Below are 22,691 nucleotides of genomic sequence, written 5' to 3'. Positions count from 1 at the left end.
ACCTCCAAACTGTCTTTCTCTTTATTATCTCTTGTCTTTCTCGTTCTGTGACTTTTCTCTTTGAGATGGGCGAGAATGAGAGCTTTCTCTTTCAGCCTTTTCCTCAGGGACGTGACAGATGATCCAGAGGAGGCCGGAGTGGCTGATTGATCGTGGGAAGTCTTGCGCATTCATCTCTGTCGCTGCCGTTCGGCCAATGGCCGCCACTAAACCGCTCTCTCTCTCTCTCTCTCCAGTGCTGGGCTAAAAGGTAATTAAGAGCGGCCCTCTGCGCGGATCTATCAGTGTCAGAATGTGTCAGCGGCCGCAGAGGACTGCGGCCTGATTTGTTGTCCCACCCTCAACGGCTAAGGCAATATTTTACATCATCATTTATTCAGGCACTGCTGATTTCACGACCTGCTTCATGCTGATGTTTCTTTGAAGAGACCAACTTCACCAGAACTTCTCTTGCCTCAGGAAAGTTTTGTTGCTCAGTGGTTGCTCTTTAATAGCTCACTGCAGTTTTCAGTTGTGTTTTATTGAAGTATCAACTTAAAAAAAAATAATAATAACGATATAGTCAATTGTTGTCATAAAAGTATAGGACTGCATGAATGCAGAGAGCAACAGATTATTTGATCTTGAATGAGAAATGTGTGACTTCGTATTGAGATTGTTGCCTTTTCTATACAGGTATTATGGGAAATCTGAACACAGTTTGAGATCTCTTCTGAAACTAGGGTCTTTTTCAGCAGAAGAAACATCCGAGAAGACAATTCTCCATTTGCTCTCACTTTTATCTCATTGCTGTCTTGAAGAAAGGATTGAGTTTTGTGAAAACAATTTAGATATATGTTAGTCTACACAGTTAATCTACACAAGTTTCACACAGAAATTGCTAGTAAATTTCACTTAATTACAAAGAAACCGTTTTGAACAAGAAATTTTGAAGTAAAAAGATGGAAATAGTATTTTCTTGTTAAAAGCCCTTCAATAATCCACTTCATTTCTCAATCATTTCTACTGCGTACTTATAAACGTTGCGTACTTTCTCTATTTCTTTCTTTAAAAGAAACCAAACATATTGATGACATCATCCTGCACTTAAATGTTTTGTCCAATAAAATGCTTTCTTGAAAGAGAGCCCCTCCCGTCAAGTCTGAAATATGACCTGCCTTTAAAAAGCTATAGCATATTGCTTGTTGATGTGTCTTTATAGGTTGCTTTATTAATTTATTCATTTTTTGTTCAGTATTTGTGAAGGAAGTGGCTTTGACTTAATATGCCTATGTGCTGCTCCAACTTCCTGTTTCAAGGGGAAGTATGTCAACACTGAGAAGAAAACTGCTCTTCATTTCATTTAGTCATTTGTGATTTTTCTTTCTGACAGGTAGGTCTTATCCTCTTGTTCTTCAGCCCCAAACCTGTCAAACCGCAAATTAATGTCTTACTGACAATGAGGTAGAAATGAGTTAATTATTCAGTGCTGGTTGATACTCATGACATGTCAAATTGAATAAGTTGTCAAACTGGCAGATAAGGATAATAAATCATTTTAAACTCTAATTATTTCCCCTTGTTTACAATTTAAACCACACAGAAAGTGTTTGCACATACAGTTAATTGCTATTTAGCTATTTGCATATATTCTGTGTCATGTTTAGAGATGTTTTTTGTTTTTCAACGTTATTAGCATCCTATTTATTTATACATATCATTAATGAAAGACAGCAGAACAGCAGCATTTTTAATCATTAAAAAGCACAAACACCCCCTAATTGCGTTTTTTGTCAGCATATAGTATACAATGTTCCATTTTCGACTCGTTTCTGCTCCGAGTAGCTACAGCTAAATAATTTAGCACTGAATGAGGAGCGTTGCTATCTTATGAGGCGTGAATATTAATGCCTGCGCATGCTGTGTTAATTAAGAAAACCAATTAATACAGGCAGCTTAAATCCTGTAATAGAGGACGTGTTTCTCACCCGTCCGGCCGGAGATGAGAAAGGCTTGTGTATTCTGCGCCATAATCTTGACATTCAGGGAACCTTTGTTCTCTGAATCCATTGTGAATTATGTCAATCAAATTTAAACCGTGGCATTTTGGGCTGGAGCGTTTTGACCGCGTGGTCTCCAGGTATCAACATCCGCCCGCGCATTTGACTGAAGGTGAAGTAACTTAACCAGCCGCTTTCACAGCTGAGGGGACTGGTGCTGAGCTAAACCCGCGGATGATTTCAGAGGCTGTTATCATTTCGCGTATTGAACACTTCTAGTAAAGGTGAAGTCGGACAGAATGAGGCCTGTGTCATATATTGATCCCTTGAGGCTTGGATAAGAGCAGTAAAATAGCTCAAATCAGGGAAGAAACCCCATTCACTGGATGATGTGTAATCATATTTCACAGACATCTTAAGAAAGATAACATCGTGAATAAACAGTAGGCCAATACTTAATATATTTGAGTATTTCATTTATATGTATTTAATATTTACACTGCAAAAAAAAAAAAAAAAGTTGTAGGCTTATATAATTATACATGCACGCTATGTAGGTTATTTTAGTAGCCTATCAGGGTTGTGAAATTTTCAAATATTAATTAACACATAGCCAGTGGCAGTTGGTGCTAAAAAAAAGTTTTTGGGTGGGGGGGCGCAAACAAACTGAATCGCACTATTAATGGGACAACATGACTGAATGCAATTGGGTCATTCTTCATTTGTGGTGGCAAGTGGTGTCCCTCTACTTTACAACAGTTTAAATAAATTTTAAATACCAATGAATCATAAAATATTTGCATGTTTGTATTCTGTAGGTTAAACACAATTTGTGCCCTGTTAATAGTTAAATTTTTATGTTTTAATATTCATATTTAATTGAGTTTTAGAGATTGCATTTGTAACAAAATATGGATGTTCCCGCCATACCTTAGAGAGGTATCATGGAATGTAATTGCAACAATATAACATTTGTGTGAATATAGATTTTATTTAGCATGTACAATTTTATTAAATTGTTTTAAAAAATGCGTATTTTGTTATATTTCAGAAAAACGTTGTTTCCGCCAAATTCATGTCTGTGGTTGTTACAACAATGGATGTCACCCCTTTAAGAAAAGGGAGCATTTCTATTTAGACTACTTCTTGTGTGTATATGTCACTGCAGGTGCTGTTGATCTGAGGGGGTGCATGGAGAGTACATTCTTTCTTATTAATTTTCTTAAATTTATGTCTGTGGTGTTATGTTGATAACTTGCAGATCTGACATATTTTAATCAAAATTTTAATAAATACATACTTATTAACATTGCCAAAATGTTCCCTGATCTTGAAATCATCACGATGGCAGCCTCCATTTTAGAAAAGTCTGGATTTAGGCTGATTTGTCTGAGGTGTTACTGTCTTTTCTGGTAACACCACAGAGCCTATAGTAACTTGCAATATAAAGTCTGTGGTGTTACTTCAAAATGACATAGACACAAGTAGCTGTGTCACCAGTGTTTGATTGAAATGATTTAAAAATCTAAATGTTCTTAAGCTTTCATTTTAATGGATATAGCATATTAAACTAATTTTCAATGCATAGCAATATATTTTATTAGAAAAAAAACAAACAAGCATTTTTACAAATTCTGCCTTTCATTTGCCACCCCAACTGAAGAATGATCCATATAAGTGACATAATAATGAATCATTACTGCTTAAAAATGTAAGTTGAAAATTCAACTGTTAAAGCATGAGATATGATACCGAATAAGATACCGAATCAGCAAATTTGAGTTTAATGCGGGTATATTATCAGTAAAGTCTCCTTACAGCTTTAGGTCTTTAGGTTTAAGTTGTGTCTTTACTTTCTTTATATATTCCACTTTGCTGATTAAGTTGCTCATTTTAACCAGTTTCACCCTTAATTGGCAAAACAAGCAATTATGGTTCACAGGAGTTGCACAACCACCAATCTTTAGAAAGTTCCCTGTGTCATGTTTACCTTGTATCAGGTTAGCAAATGAATCCTGAATTTCAAATGTCTTGCACATAAACATCATGCCAAAGTGCTTATTTAGCATCCAGGTGTCTTATTTTATTAGTAGAACATAAATGAATATTTATTGAATTATATCTTTTAGGAATTACTCGCTTGAAGAGTTGCAAATTGAAATGAAGCTGCAGCTGAAAGAAATAATGACAGCACAGTTCAGGAGGACAGAACGTGTTGTGCACAGTATTTCATTAAATACTTCATAATTCATCTCTCAGCACTTCAAACTCAAGACAAGCATAATGAAAAAGAAAAGGTGAGTGAACTTCTGACTGTTAAGTTGTACTCGAACAGCTTTAATGAAAAACTAATATGAAGTTTCTCAAAGGGGTGTTGGAAATGGCATAATGTAAAGCCGTAGATTACTCTGATCAGACTCACGTGGCAGGACAATTCAAATTGCTTCCCAACCAACTGTAATGAAAAACCAGCAATAGTGCAATGATCGCGTACATTTCAGCATTTCACAAAAAGGTCCATAAAGATCTGCTTTTTTACAGTGATAGTTGCCCTAAGTACAGATGTTCCGGGAAGTCGTGGCCTAATGGTTAGAGAGTCGGACTCGTAATCCAAAGGTTGTGAGTTCGAGTCTCGGGCCGGCAGGAATTGTAGGTGGGGGGAGTGAATGTCCAGCACTCTCTCCATCCTCAATACCACGACTGAGGTGCCCTTGAGCAAGGCACCGAACCCCCAACTGCTCCCCGGGCGCCGCAGCATAAATGGCTGCCCACTGCTCTGGGTGTATGTTCACGGTGTGTGTGTGTGTGTTCACTGCTGTGTCTGTGCACGTTGGATGGGTTAAATGCAGAGCACGAATTCCGAGTATGTCACTTCACAGATCTATGTTAGTTAATGCTCTTCCTCATGAATTATATAGGCATGCGTGAGTTGTTGACCTACAGATGAACATCCCTCTGACATGACTCCCATTTATCTGGCATGAACAGAGCAAGTAGTTGTCAAAGAGCTGAACATGAAAAACGCCTTGCAGAGTAATTTTGGACATCCGATAAATGCTCAAAAAAAGAAAAAGGAAGAAATTTTAAACATTTACAGAATCTCACACAATGTTATCTGCTATATATGTCACTTTTTGGCAATGTAGTTGGTCATCAGTGGTCATCTTTGCCAGAGGTGTTCAACCCTGCTCCTAGGGACCCACTGACCTGCAGAGTTTATTTTCAATCTGCTTCAGCACATCTGCCTATTTTCAAGCAATCTTGAGGAGCCTGATTAGCAGTTTCGGATGTGTTTGATTAGGGTGGTAGCTTAACTCAGGGACAGTGGGTCCCCAGGAACAGGGTTGAAGACCACTGATCTATGCATACAGAAACCTGACTCAGATACTGTCAAGTAAAATCCCCTTTATTTTTACAGTGCTTCATACAGTGGATATTGTTTCAAAGCAGACTTACAGTACAGGAATGTAACAAAATCAAACTAATGCAAACTTCAAACAGGAGGAAAATCCAAAATTCAAGACAATAGTGTCATTATTCATTTCCAGTCAGTTCAGTGTTGGTTCAGTTCAACAACTGTGTAAAAGTTTATTGCGAAACAAGATCAGCAATAAGCAGATCTATTGAAGACAGTAGCATCGTTATTCCTGTCACACAGCTGCATAGATTGTACAAATAGTATGCTGAACAAAGCTATAGTGTTAAAGCATTTGATAGCGTTGATCCAGAACATCCTGGGTTTAACCTTTCCCCCAAAACAAAAGATATCAAACGACTTCCACTTTCCTGGAGACATGCATGTCCTTGGACGTTCCTGCATGTGCCTCTTGTCTTTGCTCCGTGTCACACTGAACCCTGCAGGACCTCATTATAGCTAATCGTCCATCTGTCCATCCCTCAAGGGCTGGCCAACATTCCCTCAACTACAGCTGATCGGAATGCCAAGAAGACAGTTTTTTGGAAATGCTTGCTGGCTTGTGGTTTGTCAAAGCATGAGGTTACAACACAGTGAGGTCAACAGCCTTTTTGCTTCTTGGACTCCTGAAATTGCCACATGGGGGTCGAGCAGACTTGAGTTTATTCATCTCAGATCCTATTCCCTGAGATCTGGCAGGCTGTGAAAAGGCCGCATCTGCTTGAATTCTCAGCATGGAGCAAAGCAATCGTGTACACTTTTGTTTTTTAGATCTGGTTCCAATTTAAATAAAACACTCACTATTGGATAGTGATTAAAGTTACTAGGTCAATGTAAAGGAACGGTTCAACACAGAAATTTGGTGCACATCTTCTTGAGATGCCCCTGAAAAAAACATTATTAAAAGAATTTTTGAATCATTTAATTGTTTAGAAGATATGGGCCGAAATGTCTTTGGGTGTGTTCCATAATGACTTATCAGTCTGTATCTTGTGAAAACAATGTTCGGACTTCACAAAAGTTGGTATGTATTGACTGTAGGTCATTATGAGGAAACCTGCCAAATTGCATGAACTTCAGATGCTTTGCAATTTCTCAATTATGAGCCACTTCAAATGTGGTTGCTGTAATATTAATGTTGTGCATTAGATAGAAATCCTTTTAAGTCTAATCAACACTTTAAGTCTAATGTGAATGGGAAGTTTTCCGATTTCCTTTTAAAAGTTACTTTTCTCTTTGGGAACTAGCTTGTATTCTTGTAAGCGGCTTCATCAAATCCTACACTGTAAACAAAATATATATAATTTTAACAGTAAAAGACTAATAATGTGGTAAAAACTTGTTAGCTGTAAGTTCCCTTAGTATGCATGCTAAAAAGTATAATAAATCTATTTATTTAAAATATAACAATCCTATTAAATAAATACCTGCTAATAAATCAATATTAGATTTATTAATAAATGAATCCTAAGTGCTAGGCAACTGCTCCAACATCTGCTTTAGTGGCAGTGTGCTTCAACTTTAATTTGCTCTGCTAGCAGTTTTTCCACTTTAGCTCAAGTGCTCAAACTTATTTTGCGTACTGACATTTTTTTTCTCTCTCTCTGAAGATTATGCTCTATAACATCCCTGCGGCAAAAGATCACAAGTTCTAAGTAACTATGCTTTTAATAATCCATTTCCTGCCCCCTGACGATTCAGTTGATTTCTGGAGTCTATCTTCCATGGCGCTCTTCTTTCCTCATGTCTCTGCCGCTTCATTTCTCGGTAGCAGATGTCCTGTAAAATCTCCCAGGATGCTGTTGATAAACTCTTTCCTTTTGCTGTCAGCCTTCCGTCACCTTCATTACCTGCCTATCTTCGCTTTGGTGCACGAATCATTTAATTTGTCATGCAGAGTGTCTGCAGACGTGCGTTATAGCACAAGCAGAACACGATGGTAGCCGCAACAAATAGATGGTTTGACTATTTGAGATACCGGTTTGCCTCATAAACCAAAACCTGCTCAGGAAGCATGCACTTTTATAATACTGAATAATTTTTAGGCTTACTGTCTGGTTTTCCTTCACAGACAATGGACTTGTGGTTACAACACATGTTCTGCGAATAGGGAATGTGCTGGTGATCTGAGATAGAATTAAATATCATAAAATCGAGCTTAATGCATACTTGCTATATGTTTCCGGCCTTTAGGCACACATATGATATACAGTCCTATATGGCCACAGTACTTATTCAAAGCCTCATGGGAATAGCCCTTCACCTCACTTCAGGCGTCTGGTTTCATTTTCCGCATCCTCATAATGGATCAATAAACATCCAGATCATATTCAAACCTCTTTTATAGACTCCAAAGTGAACCAGGTCATAATCAGACACATACCTGGACAGACCGTTAAGCTTAGAGGGGTTTCGCTTCAGTTTGTGGAGTTCACCCGGCCGAGTCCATTAACAGACTGACACTTTAAGCGTGTCTCTGAAAGTTGATAATCAGCTGTGGGCCACATCATCAACACTATTGATTCAGCCAGTGACAGCGACACCCAGCGTTAGCCAATACTGTCACAAACCTGGATTAAAATGCACTGTGTAATTTCATGGGTGGGTTCCCTTTCACCCCTCGGCTGTGAGTTTCTCAAATAATACAGATCAGTCTTTCCATACATTCTCATTTATCACTCAAGCATCTCCTGGTCAGCAGAACTGTCCATTCAGAAATATATATATAATAACTGTGCATCACTTTCATTATGTAGTTTGTTCTGACATTATTAGCTGTAGTATATATTTATGGTCCCTTCAAGGGGGATTTTTATTGCATTATCTAACAAAAGGAAATATATAGTAATTTACAAAGAAAGGCAAAATAATAATATTAAAACAAAATTATACATAAACTATTCTATGTATAGGCTAAAAATACATAAAATATACAAAATACATAGGCCGATTTTAATAAAAATAAATAAAAACTGTTTTAATGTGAATAAAAATATTATAAAATATTATTTTTTTACATTAAAGAAAAAGGTAAAACAAATGTAAATAATAAAAACTTCTAAAATTCGTAATAAAAAATATGCTGCACAGTAAAATCAACAAAGATATGATAATAACGTCGCTCACAGTCTCTCTCTCCCTCTCTTTTAAGAAATGATCGGGTCAGTGATGCTCAGACAGACAGAGGAGGACTTGGATGGAGGCTTCGTCGCAGTGTGCAGCGTTCATTCCTAACCTGTCGGTCTACATCTGAACCCACCACAGGACTGGACAAACGGAGACTATATAACTTGCTTTATCTGATATGGATACGCGTGCCGTGCTGCACTAATTAAAGAGGGGGACATTTTAGTGATGCCAACATCCAGAGAGCATCTGTGTTGTCGTTACAAGCGCGCGTGGTGAAGTTGGATTGCGGATCGCTTATTGTATCGAGCTTGAAACACAATCCGACACCGCGGATGTGTCTCTGTTGTGTATGTGTATCTTTACATCGAGCGATGCGTTTCTGTTGTCTCTGACACTAAATGGGAATGTATTTAAATAAATGACATTAGTTTAGTGTTATTATCACGCTTGTTTCAATGTGCATTTAGCTGATTCAACTGGAGGAGACGGAGAATGAATTGAGGATACTCGCGTTTGCAATATACTGACTTATTTTATTATACATCCTGAGAGATAACATATCGCCAGTAACCATTTCTATTTTTGGAATAGAGTTCTTCAAACTGTTCTTTTATCGCTAATTTGACTAGACAAATTGTGCTTCATGTGGAAATATTCAACTTATTCAAGTCAGAAATATTGTTTAATATGACCGAATCAATTTGAATACACTGTACATCGACGAACGGCATTTTAGAGCGTTAGAGGGTTAGAGCGAGAAAAAAAAAAAAAAACCTTTCAGAAACTCTGCCTTCAAACAGATGTTGCATGGATTGTTGTAACGGCTTTCTAGTGTCTACATCGTGTCATTAGGTGCATCTATGCACCTCCTCATAAAGATCAGCTGATCATCTAAGGGCGTGAAGTTTTTCCAACCTTCTAAATATCTGCTTCTACTTCATTCAAAGAGCATTTAGACTTAAAGAAGCATGGATATTAAAACCGAGTCTGAAGATAATCTGGACTGTGATCGTCCCGCGCCCATTGAAGTTTTCGCCAGCAGGTCTACGCTCCATGGCTTCTCGCACATGTTCAGTTATGAACGCCAGTGCATCAAACGATGCATCTGGATCATGTTTTTCATGGGTTCGTTTTCGTTCTTGGTGCTTGTTTGCGTGGACCGCATCAAGTTCTACTTTCAGTACCCCCATGTCACCAGTCTGGACGAGGTCTCAGCACCAATGATGGCGTTTCCTGCCATTACCTTCTGCAACCTGAACTCTTTCCGCTTCAGCCGCGTGACGCGCAACGACCTGTACCACGCGGGTGAGCTGCTCGCGCTGTTAAACGGCAGGTGAGTTGTGTGCAAACCCGTGAAACACATTTTAAAACAAGGACAGTGACAACTTTTTTTTAAAAAACGGGACAAACGTGTTACTAGACTAGAACTACATTTGTTTGTATTTTGGCTGTTTTTCTTTCTTTTTTTTCTTTCTTTGAAGAATTCAAAAAAGCGCCAAGCAACACTATTGGTTTTAATGAAACCAATAATTCAACAGAAATTCACTGAGCACTTTTAATGGTTGTCGCCATTTTGTTTGTTTTATGTGACGCTAAAATTGTGGAGCGTTAGAACTCCCCAGCTAACAATTTTTGGTTCCCAGAACGTTCTAGGAACGTTAGTTTTTGGTTATTAAAAAAGAACCTACAGGGAACGTTCTTATTTGGTTCCCAACAAAATAACCAAATGGGAACGTTCTGTGTTTGTTGGGTCCTTACTTTGCTAAATAATTAAAAATTAAAAAAGGAACATGTAAACAATTGTTACTAATCGTAATCTTTTACTTTCGTTCATTCTGACATGCTATTGCACCGTGAACCTATCTGTATACATTTTTGTTGACAGCAGTTCCTTTTTTTTATTTTTATTGGATTTGGTTTTATAAAGACCAATACACTGTATGCTCAAAGTCATGATTAAAATTGTTGGAAGATGTTAAAGGTTACATTTTGAATAATTATATATATATATATATATATATATATATATACTGAATTATTATACACACTTTACCATTACACAACATTTAGGGAAGAGTATATTTTACATTTGTGAATTAGCATTGTGGTTATATGAATTTTCATAAAGATTAAGAAATTATTACATAAAGAACTTGTAAGAAATTAATTGGCTTTTTATTTACTCTTGTTTACATTTGTGCCGTTCCATATTGGAGCTGTTTTTCTTAGTTAATTCATGAGGTTGATGGCATTGTGAAAGATTCATTTGTTTAAATCTTATATTTTGAATATTACACATATGGTTTTGAAAAGCGGTCTCCTAGTAAACACATGAAAACAGAAATGATCTTTGGTTGTTGACAGAGGTAAATGACATCTGTTTTATCTCAAGATTTATGTCTGTGTGACTCTCTAAAGTCTGACTGTTGTTTGTCAGAATTTGACTGTCATCAGACACTCTCTGTAATTCAATCCGAATCTGTATTTTAGCTATGATGGGAGTTGAAAACGTAAGCTGTAAACATTCTGCCTCGTTGAAAATGAGAGGAGAGTTAGAGCGTTGACTTACCTGTCTCTAAATGAAAAATGATTTCATCCACTTCGGTGTTGAAAGCCCCGGTGAGGGCTGAAGTGAATCATCATTGATTCGATGTAACTGATAACACCATGTGTTGTGCTTGTTGCGAAAGCGCAGCCATTAGAGAAGCAGAAGTTCTGCTCTGAGCTTGGATTCTTCTCTCAGAACTGTGATTGTCACTGCGGTCGGAGCCCCTCCAGAACTCATTGAACACATCAGTGTCTCTATTGGCAGTGCAGTCTGTCTCATCGCTTTTCAATAACAACACATTTGGCAGGAATTAATAATTGATGCCAGGTTTAAATTTTTCGTTGAAAAGTCACGCTCGACTAATATTCACTTTTCTGGATTACTTTTTGGACGTATATTGCATTTGAAGGCTTTCTGGCTTTCTGTTTATTCTTAACAGCTCATATGTCAGTTCCAGATTGAAGCTACATACGTTCCAGATTGGTTTCTTATCATAAACATTTGTGGGTCTGAAATGAGGCATGTTTAGGGTTAATGTAAACATAAGGCTTTGGGTGAGGTATTTAGCAAGATGAATATTGCTATTAATTTATGTTTGTGCTCTTGAATGTAGATTTAGGTGTCCTGTGGAGACACATTGAGATCTTTTTCTCAGAAGAAACATCTGAAAGGAAGAGGACTTAAACATCTTCACTTCCCATTTAAATTAACTGTGGTGTAGGAGAAACATTATTTTTCAATCCTGAAATAATTCCAGTATTAGTTGAGTAACTTATAAGGCATAGATGAACTTTAAGTTAGAAGTACATCAGTCTGTCATTCACATCTTTTCCTCTATAAAGGCATCGCTAAGGAAACATGACTACAGATAGCACATAGCAACCAACTGGAACCCAATCGCCATGGGAACTGAGAGGCAAAGTTTCCACTACTAACTCCTCATTTGCAAACACAGCCAACTATGTTAATTAATGACCAAACAGATTTGAGTACTATCTTTCATGAATTCTATAGGGTAAGTAAATAATGCAATCCAAATAATGTTAGGTCAAATACAATATTTAGTTTACTTTTGGTGGATTTTCAAAATATACATGATTTTTTGGGCTAATATTACCCACAATACTCTTCAAAACCTAGGGTCCTAAAAAGGTGTTCTGCATTGGTGCTTTAGAACAGGGCTGGGCAACTTTGGTCCTGGAGAGTGTCTTGCAGAGTTTAGCTCCAACTCTAATCAAACACACCCGAACAAGCTCATCAATGATCAAGATCACTAGGAAGATGTGTTTGATTAGGGTTGGAGTTAAACTCTGCAGGACAGTGACCCTCTAGGACCGAAGTTGCCCGGCCATGCCATAGAAGAACCCTTGGGTTCCCCAAAGGACCTTTTGCAGTTCTTAAAATAACTATTTCTTTAAGTGAAGACAATTACAAAAAATTAAAGAAGCTTTTTTCTTTGAGGAATGGAAGGATTCCATGGATGTCATAGGTTCTTCATGAAAACACTGTGACCGTGTAAATGTACCCTCAAATATCTAGGTTCTTTACTGGCATCACTTTATTTTAAGGTCCAGTTCTCACTATTAACAAACCATTAGCTACGACTTTTGTCTTAATAAACTCCTAATTTGCTGCTTATTAATAGTTAGTAAGGTAGTTAGTAAGTTTAGGTATTGGGTAGGATAATGGATGTAGAATATGGTCATGAAAAGCACATGCTTTATAAGTACTAAGAAACAGCCAGTATGTTAATAATAGGCATGCTAAACAGCTACTTAATAGTGAGAATTTGTCCCTATACTAAAGTGTTACTGTTTACATGACAACAATGTACTACATACAAAACAACAACAACATTGTGAAAATGGTCCCTGTTCACATGGATCTGCGAAATCAACTAATAACGCTGTAATATTAATGCCACACCAGTAGCTGGCAATGTCATTTTGTAAAGAAACACTACGCACATGTGCACATACCTACAGAACGAATATGTAATACTCATCCACATGACGTCACCGTTTTTACAAATTTGCATTATTTGTAGTTTATGTGGAGGCGATAACTTCCAGAATTTGAAAAGTTTGTGTTTCCAGGCCTCCAAAATGCTGTTGTCTTATAAATAAATGGGCAAAACATGGTGTTGGTAATTGAGTTCAAGTTGCAGTATAGTGGTGAGGAATGTGAAGTATATGATCTTAAAAAGAACAAATGACTTTTAAGGTTAGGTAGATTCTAATGCTTATTTGCATATGCATACCATATATTTAAAAAACAAATGAGATATGCAGTATTATCAATGTAATGGAGTTGCAGTATTGGCACTTTTCTTGTAAACCATGCATTTTTGTTCATAGTGTAGTTAAGTGTGCAAATTGCGATGCAACAAGCTTAGGAATTTGCAGTATTCATGCTATTGTTTGAAGATCGTACACTAATCGTGATGTAGCCTTAAGTAAGATGCAGTGACAGCTCAGGCCGATAGTTATCGTGGCATGACAAGCACAACTTTCCTGCTTTATTCTCTCTGGGATTCATTAGCAGATGTCATCACGGCTCTATTGAGTCTATTAGAGAAGCTTCACTGACGATCACTTCACATTTACAAGCAATGCAAAAGTGAAGCTCTTAAATTTAATATGCCCTCAGTCCACCGCGCTTTAGTCTGTCACATCAGGGCAGCTTTATATGTTAATGATCCCATATACAGTTTACATAGGAATTGTGTGAGTGTGTGCATGGAAAACTGAAGTACTTCTTTAGTTTCAGGTCTATTTCTTGACTCATTATTTGATTATATGAAAAGACTGACAACACTAAATGACTAAATGAAAAACTAGAGTAGAAATATTCTGAAGAAAATGGTGTTCTGAGTGGTTTTAGTGTGTTGCTAGGGTGTTTTTCTTTGGTTGCTTACTGCCGTAAGTCAAAAAATTCTAATAAGTCTTCTAGATAGGGTTGTTTTCCCCCTCTTATTATCCATTTGGTGAAATACATTTTTGAAAAAGTGCAGCTATAAGTGCGAGTACTACTAGTAGTGATGCTGTATTTATTAAGCGGTGTAGTGTGAAGTCATGTGATTACTGTGATTATCTTCTAATTGCAGCAATTCTGAAACATTTGTTATTATATACTACATACTACTTTTTTAAAACAGGAGGAATTGTACCCTCTCTCTACCGTGTAGTGCAGTATTACAGATGACGTGACCTGAAAGAGTCTGGATGTCAGTGAGTGACATTCAGATCAAATCATTCTCATCAGTTCTCATCTCGTGTTAAGATCTTTTAAAGAGCCTCGCATATCTTCAAAGATCGTTGGATCTGTGTGAAATGAGATCAGTTGAGCTGCGTTTCTTTCAGATTTTGTCTCTATTTCAGTCATGAACACCTGGAGCGTTCGGTTCATTTATTTATTTTGTTTGCTGACAAACAGTCAACTAACACCTAAATTCATTTCTGCCGATTTCATTGTTTAATCAGTTCTATTCTTTCTACTGGGCCAAGTGGATTATTTAACAGGTGAATGATTAATGCTGGCGGCCGTGAAGGAGCGGCTCTGAATATTGAAAAGTTCAGAGAATAAAAGGCAAAGAGAAAATATGAAATGACTAGAGCGTGTAGAGTCAGAAAGTGGACAGATTCAGAGCATGTTCAAGCTTCAGAGACGGTCTGTGGTCTCTAAGACCTCAAACGTTTCCTATGTAGGCTACATACGTGAGCGCAAATGCTTTTAGCGACGCTAGCGCAAATGCGCGTGATGTTTTGTTTTGAAATGTATTAGAATGCAATTTGTAATTCAACTCAAGTGTGTTGTGAGCGCCGCCACGAGGGACGCAACATTAGCATAAACTGTCGTCTTCTACAGTCAGTTTTCCCTTTCAGCTCAATTATTGACATGAAAGCGCAATAGTTTCTTCTGCTGAGAATCTTATTGGGAAAGTAATCCTACAAATAATATGTGAATGATGTGACACGCCTATTGATTTGGCAGCATCTAATGTACTAGTTTTTGTGATAAAAAAAAGAGATGTGAAGTGTTTGAAAGTGTTTCATACCATCAACATCTGTTTCTCAGTTGTTCTTTGGTGCAGGCTTGAGAACTAATGGACAACAGCAGGACGCCGTTCGATTCCCTCCATCAGTCCGAGCTGTTACAGAATGGCTTTGCAGCTGTGAATCAGTGCGGCCAAAGATGTGACGTGAACACATCCACCTGAACACATTCCCACAAACACATCCATGCACATAATTCGACTTCACAAGGGGAAAAAAAAAGCAATTCCCCGTACTGCGCTGATGGGATATTTTTGGCCTATCGATCCAGTGTTCTGTTTTGCCTGAGGCTAAGTAAGAGAGAACCGCTGCACAACATATTAGAATGTCGCTAGAACAATCTCAATTTTCCAGCACAAGAATCATGCGCGACCCCCGCCTGTCAGCATGTTCTCGATTACAGACAGCTGGGGGCTTTCCAAAACAGCCTGAAATGTTCTTGTCGACATGTTGTTTTTAACATAGTAGACCAGTTTTTTTTTTTTTCAGGCTCTGTTGATGAATTTCAGGCTCTGTTGATGAATTAAAGATTGCATTCAAATACAATTGAATCTATTTACTTAACTCTATAAAGCTTACTGTGTTGTATTTTAATATGCAAATTTCTAAAAGCTCGTTCACACCAAGGATAAAAACTATAATGATAACGATGAAGATGTAGTTTTAATAATCGCTCTAAAGAATAGCAGAGACAAAACACAGCTATAATGATAACAGCACAGATGAACGATATCATTAGAATTATTTTTTTTCCTGCTGTTCAACAATGAAAATATTGCCAATCAGAATTTTTCCTGCTTTAAAGAGCTTGTGGTGATCAAAAGTTTGTTGTTGTACACAATTTATTTGCTATCTTCTATATTTAAAATAAAATCAAGGCCATGTAGGTAGAACAAATAATATTAACCAGTAATATCAACAGCCACTTTTCTCGATCCAATGAAATTCCAGATTTCTCTGCTATTTCACATTAAATATTTAACTCGCATTAAATAATAACTCAAAAGTGCTGTGACAAACATTAAGTTAGTTAAATGTGTTATGGGTGTTATCATTTCATGAATGTTTATTCTGCTGTTTTATTTTTATTTAGCAGATTTTAATAGTAGCTTTTGTGAATTAAGGCAAGATGATGACGCAGATTGCGATTGCAGTTACTTCCAATTTTTTGTCACACTGTAAATGGAATGTAATGTTTAGGTCATTGTGTTGTGGGATGTGCTTTAATATACTTAATTTTTTACATTTTAATAGTGCTGTCAAATGATTAATCGCGATTAATCGCATCCAAAATAAAAAAAAATTGTTTACGTAATATATGTATGTGTGCCGTGTATATTTATTATGTGTATATATATAAATATACACAAACGCATGTATATATTTCAGAAAAATTTTATGTTTATATATTAAATGTATTTATTTATAATATAAATTATATGAATATAAATATAGACATGTAAATGCATGTAAATATTTTCAAAATATACAATGTATGTGTGTGTATTTATATATAAATAACAAATATACACAGACACACATATATTATGCAAACAAAATCTTTTATTTTGTATGCGATTAATCACGATTAATCGTTTGACAGCACTACTTAAACATTGTTTTACGGCATTTTTTGCAAATATGGATGCTGCGCACTTACTACATTGTGCAAAAATATTATGGTAGTGTGCTATTTTTTTTCTCTTAGAATGTAAGCAGTCAGCATTGTTTTATATTATTTTAAATATGCAAATACCTCTGTTCTGATTGGTTGCAGACTCCTGGCATTTCAGATGTCCATTCGGTTTGCTTGCAAACAACTGACACAATTCTCCGCAATGTAACTTCCTGTTGCCATGCGGTGAAAAACCAGTCATGTTGCTGTTGCGGTAAGACACGAGGCGTAGCGACCAGGAGCCGAGGGGGCTTCAAAGGGATTGGAGGGCTGACAAGCAAGCAAGCAATTAACTTGTGTCTCATAAGCCATGTGATAAACAAGGATTTATCCCCATGTAATTAGCACTGTTTGTGAAATCACGCCGGTACTGTGGTGATATACAGGCCCTGCTGTGCTCACCGGCTCTCTGTCATTTCGCGCCTTTGTGTCTGGGAAACGCTCCCGTGATTCTTTTTGCCACTTCACAGCTTGGAAACGGTAACATTATTGTTGCAAGAGTTTAACAGAACAGGATGGACTTGTAAATAAAAGGCTCATTTGTTGACAGAATGTATGGTTTCAGACGTAAGAACAGTTAAAGGGGTAGTTCACCGTTCAAAAAAAAAAAAAAGAAATCCTGTCATTATTTACACACACAAGTTGTTTTTCAAAAACTATGTGAGATGATTCCCACATTCTTCAAAATATCTTCTTTCATGTTTAACAGAAGAAAGTCATATAAGTTTGGAACATCTTGAGGGATAAGTTATGGTCATGAATGTTTGTACAGCCACTGCACTAGCCATTATTTTTAATTCAGTGAGACGTAAGCATGTATCTTTAGCGAAGCAGCGCTAAAAGACACTTCTGGGACGCTTCTGAAACATATCAATACTAGCATTGACTAGAGAGACTGCGATCAACTCTGGTGACTGGGTTTTTTTTTTCATTTTTGGGTGAACTATCCCTTTTAAGCTGCATAAAACCTAGTCTTCATTATGATGGTGTGCTGGCTTCCAAACAGACTTTTATCTAGCTAAACCTCTAAATTGAGCTTCTAACCTGGTTAAACAAGATGTAGTTGGTCCACCAGCAAGAAGGGTCTGGCTGCAGACTTGCACTTGCACACTCAGTACTTGCACTCTCAGATGCGCACTCTCAGACCTTAGTCTCGTCTCCATTGGCAACGCACACGATTCATGTTGAATGCAAGTGACGTCGCAGGTAGCGGAGAGTGCAAGCGGTGATTGCAAGTGACATTGTAATTTAGTTTCTTTTTTCTTGTCTACACTACCTGGCTACTGTGGTAAAATTTTGAGAGATTCAAACTAAAATTAATCAATAAATAGAACAAAATAAAAGTGTCTGAGAGTGCAAGTCTGCAGCCAGACCCTATTGCCACCAGCTAGACCAGCACCAAAACAGTATTTAAATGAATAGTTCACCTCAAAATTAAGCTTTTGTCATCATTTAGCATCCTCATGTAGTTTGTAACCTGTTTGTGACTGATTTTCTAATATGAAACATAAAGATATTTTGAAGAATATCAGTGAAAGCCAATAGGGTCCAAAAGCAACACTGGACCATATTGACTCTTCATGTTTGGGGGAAAAAATATAAAAATAAATCAGCCTGGACTTGCATGGAAATTCAGGTTTCAAAATGGCTTTTATGTAAATGCAGATCCTAATTATGTACATTTGTTTGCTCAGATTGCTCTTTAATATACAGTGTTTAAATGCACTGCATGTGTTTACCACTTTAATGCACAGCCAGACTGCATAATGGGAGAAATCCCTTCTCTGCTTTATTTAAAACAAGCTGTTTTCTTCCAGAATAACAACATTGCGAGGGACCCCACTCTGCTTGCTTTAAATCTCTTGGAAGAATTTGGAGACTTCCCAAACGGTTCATTCTCAGAGTTAATGCGCAATAACGGTACATTTGTTGTGGCGTGACGTTTAATCAAGCCGCGTCACCTCTCCTGTAATCTGAGAAGTCTGTTCGAGGAAAACCAACTTTTTTTTCTGCGCTGAGAGAGCAATGAGGAAGATGCTCTGTGGTTTGTTATACCATCTTAGGAAAATTAAAGTGCTTATGGCCCATAATCCAATTGCGCCTTTCCCAGTCCCACTTACCGAGCTTCACGCTGATTACTTTAGGGAGTTCTGGCAGGGCAATATTAAAACTTTGCACACACATACACACACCGAGAAACCTCTGAGTAGAGACAGAAGCATCCTAACTCAGTTGGTGGAGTTCCTGGCGGCATCTGCTTCCTGTTGGCGTCATTAAAACGTGAGTCTGAATGAAGTTAGAGACTCATAAGAGCAGGAGAAGGTGCAGGGGCCTTGAAGAACCACGTGACAAAGGCAAGGCACTACAGACAAAACCATTGTTTTTTTCAGCAGTCAATTTTGAGATTTTCTTCTAAAATACAAATTTGAGTATTTTTTTTTTTAAGACTATCCATTTGCATCTGTAGATATCAGTTACTATACATATTTTAAAAGCATTTTCTCAAAAAACTTAAGCTGCACTTACATACACCAAACGGTTTTATTCCTGGCTTTATTCTGAAGGTTTTTACAGAGAGATTTGAAACAACATGAGGCTGAGTAAATGATGACAATTTTACATTTTTGAGTGAAAACCTGACGGAAACGTACCTGTGGGAACTTTTGCGCAAGATGCGAAATACGTACCATAAAAGTTTCATCAAATATTGTAAAAGTATGATATCTTTGAACAGACTGAAATTATTGCGAAAGAATATTTGCTCATTCTCTCAAATGTTCACTTTTGCACATTCAAATATGACTTCTTTCAATGTGTTGCATTAGTAGGCCATTACCCTACTAATGTGTTCCATTACCCTTCAAATTGTGCAAATTGAAACTGCGTATTGAAAATATGCCTAATTCGCAAAAACGCCCATATATCGCAAAAACGTTTTTACGCTCGCATGAGGTGGTTTTTCAGGCAATGCGAAAAAGGAATAATTCGCAAAAGTGCAATGGATAATTTTTTTTCCGCATTTACAGGTCACATGGTGTATGTAAATTGTCATATGATCATTCATCAATGTAGCCTACTATAACCTCCAAGAAACACTTAATACGTGGCGCTCTCAAGTATAAGGGGCTTTGCCTGCCATTCATGCTTAGACAATTTACACAGCACACATCTGAGGCGCAGTGTGGCTCTGATACGGCCACCGGAGCTGATCTCAGCCACTCTAGTCTATGCTTGTGTTTATATGAGCCGCGCTGCGCATGTTTCTGAAGCAGCTCTCCCATGCTGCTTTTGTAAAGATACATGCACATGCCTCCTTCGATTAAATACAGCCAAAATCCCATCAAATTCCATTGCCATGACTTATCGCGAGAGGAAAAAAAGTAATCTGTTAATGTAAATGCCATCATTTCGCAATACTTTTCTATCGACATGTAAAAAATATCGCCAAAGTTTTTCGCAAATCTGTAATGGAAACGCGCCTAGTGACATAAAAATGAGAAATTCTCATGTGTTTTGTGTTAGATCTATGTTTGAATGTGCTGAATCATTAATTTTCAGAGGTTAACAATGTATATTTGGTCCACTGCTAATTCTACGGCTTGAAATATAGTGCAAAAGTCGTATGGACTACTGTAACTATACTTTTATTTAGCTTTTTTTGAAGGTTCCCGCGCTGAATTTAAGTTGAACAAAATCTCGCTTTAAAATTTCCAACGTTTAGGTGTACAAATATCAATAATCCTCCAGTGTCCCATAATGTTCAAATAACAGTACAGTGAAGCGTGAACACTTTCATTAGTTGACTGGAAAATAAAGAAATAAACTCTGTGGATTACTTCAAGACTATCTAATCAAGCAGTATCTAAATGCTAAGCTATCAGTGTTGATGCAAATAGTCTCGCTTTGAACTCATTTTGCCTCCTACTTTGTAAATAATCATATTCTCAGTCTAACAGAGAGAAATAGTGCTCCACTCACGCTCACAGGTTGGCCTCGTTCATACAAGCACTAAGCGAACTGCTCCCAGCAGGCATTTAATAAGAGAGCTGTAACAGGCCGTCGGTCGAAATTCAATATTCTCTAAAGGTGAATAAATCACGGATCGCAGATCCGTGCCAGATCTCGATGTGGGCTTACTTTGAGTCGGAAAATATTCATCCGTCGAGGGTGAGATGGTGAAGCCGGTGGTCTTAAATTGAGTTAACCTTGCGCTGTGGTCAGCCTTACAGAGCTGTCGTTCTTCTGTGTGGCTATTGTTAGCAAAGCGAGATATAAAAGGTGAGGCTAGCAGGTTTTCCGGTAAGCAGTGATCACTCCCACGCTTGCCGGATGGGCAAAGAGGATATTGCCACAAATAATAATGATATGAACTTTAACCGAAGCAGACCACCTGTTATCACATAAATCCTCCTGGTTTTGTGAGGTGCTAACAAGAGTTTCTGGGAGTAGTTGTGAAGAAATCCTCACAGGATCATGTCTGTGGAACAGTTGGAGCTTTTTCAATTTGGTTTTGGCCGTTTGCCACTTTTTCTGAGAGCAGAGAGAGGACGATAAACTATTGTAAGCTGGAAACAAACTTGTCATGGTTTTGGCTTTTACTTCAAGACAAAATCAAAATTAACTATTTAGTTGGTCTTATTGTGAGTGTTTTATCTGTTATTTTAAAGAAAAAAAAAATTGTTCATTACAATTAAACAGCAATAGAAAGTCAAAGACTCAAGTCAAAATACTGTAGCATGACCAAAATAGTAAAAATGGACTATTTACTTTGTTTTTAATCTCATATTTTAAAGAAAAAACACATTATTTCAAAAATTTTCTTGTTTAAGTTAATATATGTTTCTGGTCTTATGGTAAATGTTTAATCTCCTCTTTTTCTTCATCTTTCTTTTTTTTTTTTTTTTTTTTTTGAAAAAAATATAGTCAAAATCGAATACTTTAATAATAAATATTTCTAGTCGTAATGGTTCATCTTATTTAAAAAAAAATAATAATAATTTAAACGTTAAAGAAAAAGGTCTTGTAATCTTCCATTATTAAAAATTAAACTAATATCAAGAGTTAAGACTAGAAAGTAACAAACAGAAATAAATAAATACATGATAAATATTATTTTAAATGTTAGTTTGAAGAAAAAAAAAAGAAAACTGTCAAAGTTAAACTGAAATATCAAGATATAAGTCAAAATAGAATTATTAATGTTGGAAAAATTGTCTATTTGGTATTTCAAATATTTGTTCCAGGTCCTATTGTGGAATGTTTCATATTTTATTTTAACGGGAAAAAAGTTTTTTAAATGTTACTTTAAAGAAAAAATGTTAATGTTTGTCTTCGTAATCTGTCATCAAAATTAAACTCAATATCAAGATGCGAAGTAGTATTAGTATAATTACAGTCAACATCACAATTGACTATTTACTTGGTTTATATTTGTTTCTGGTCTTATAACAATACGTATTTAATCCGTTATTTTAAATAATAATAAAACTAATTTTATCTTTGTAATATCTTCATCAAAATTAAACGACTTTCCTTTTTAGATGATGTCATGAAGGACTCCTTTTTCGATTTATGAATAAAATCAAGCCTAGCCGCTTTTCGTTTTGTTAAACCGTACGAAACGAAGTTTCATGTTGATTTGAAATATGGCTTTCAGATTTGAATTAAAATGATTTAGTCTAAAGGAGAAGATTAACAAGCCACTTATGAAATTCCAGCTAATGAGATCTACTTCAAGCTCGACGGATTCCACAGCTAATTGACGTTATTTTTCTGACTTGTGATAATTAAACAGCAAGGGGCCTCAAACAGGAAGTTCTCCTGTCATGTGACGCCCCTCCCTATAATAAACACAACTGATATCCTCATAGCGTCATGCGTGCACATGTGA

The 22,691-nt window shown here is 36.8% G+C and overlaps 1 protein-coding gene across 2 annotated transcripts in view; it reads left to right on the top strand.

Annotated features, from left to right (window-relative positions):
- Positions 1 to 8,568: 8,568 nt before the first annotated feature.
- Positions 8,569 to 22,691, top strand: part of LOC306875005 (acid-sensing ion channel 1B) — a 170,786-nt gene continuing 156,663 nt past the window's right edge. For both annotated transcript variants that reach the window (XR_013784681.1, XM_079425359.1), the window contains exon 1: positions 8,569 to 9,856. Coding sequence is in view for 1 of the 2 variants with exons in the window: in XM_079425359.1 (XP_079281485.1) it covers positions 9,492 to 9,856 (365 nt within the window). In the remaining variant the exon portion in view is untranslated. The remainder of the gene's footprint in view (positions 9,857 to 22,691) is intronic.

The sequence above is a fragment of the Barbus barbus genome (assembly GCF_936440315.1).
Source record: "Barbus barbus genome assembly, chromosome: 9".
In the NCBI taxonomy this organism is placed as follows: domain Eukaryota; kingdom Metazoa; phylum Chordata; class Actinopteri; order Cypriniformes; family Cyprinidae; genus Barbus; species Barbus barbus.
Note: the sequence above shows the minus strand (reverse complement) of the source record. Positions and strands in the feature narration are given on the sequence as shown.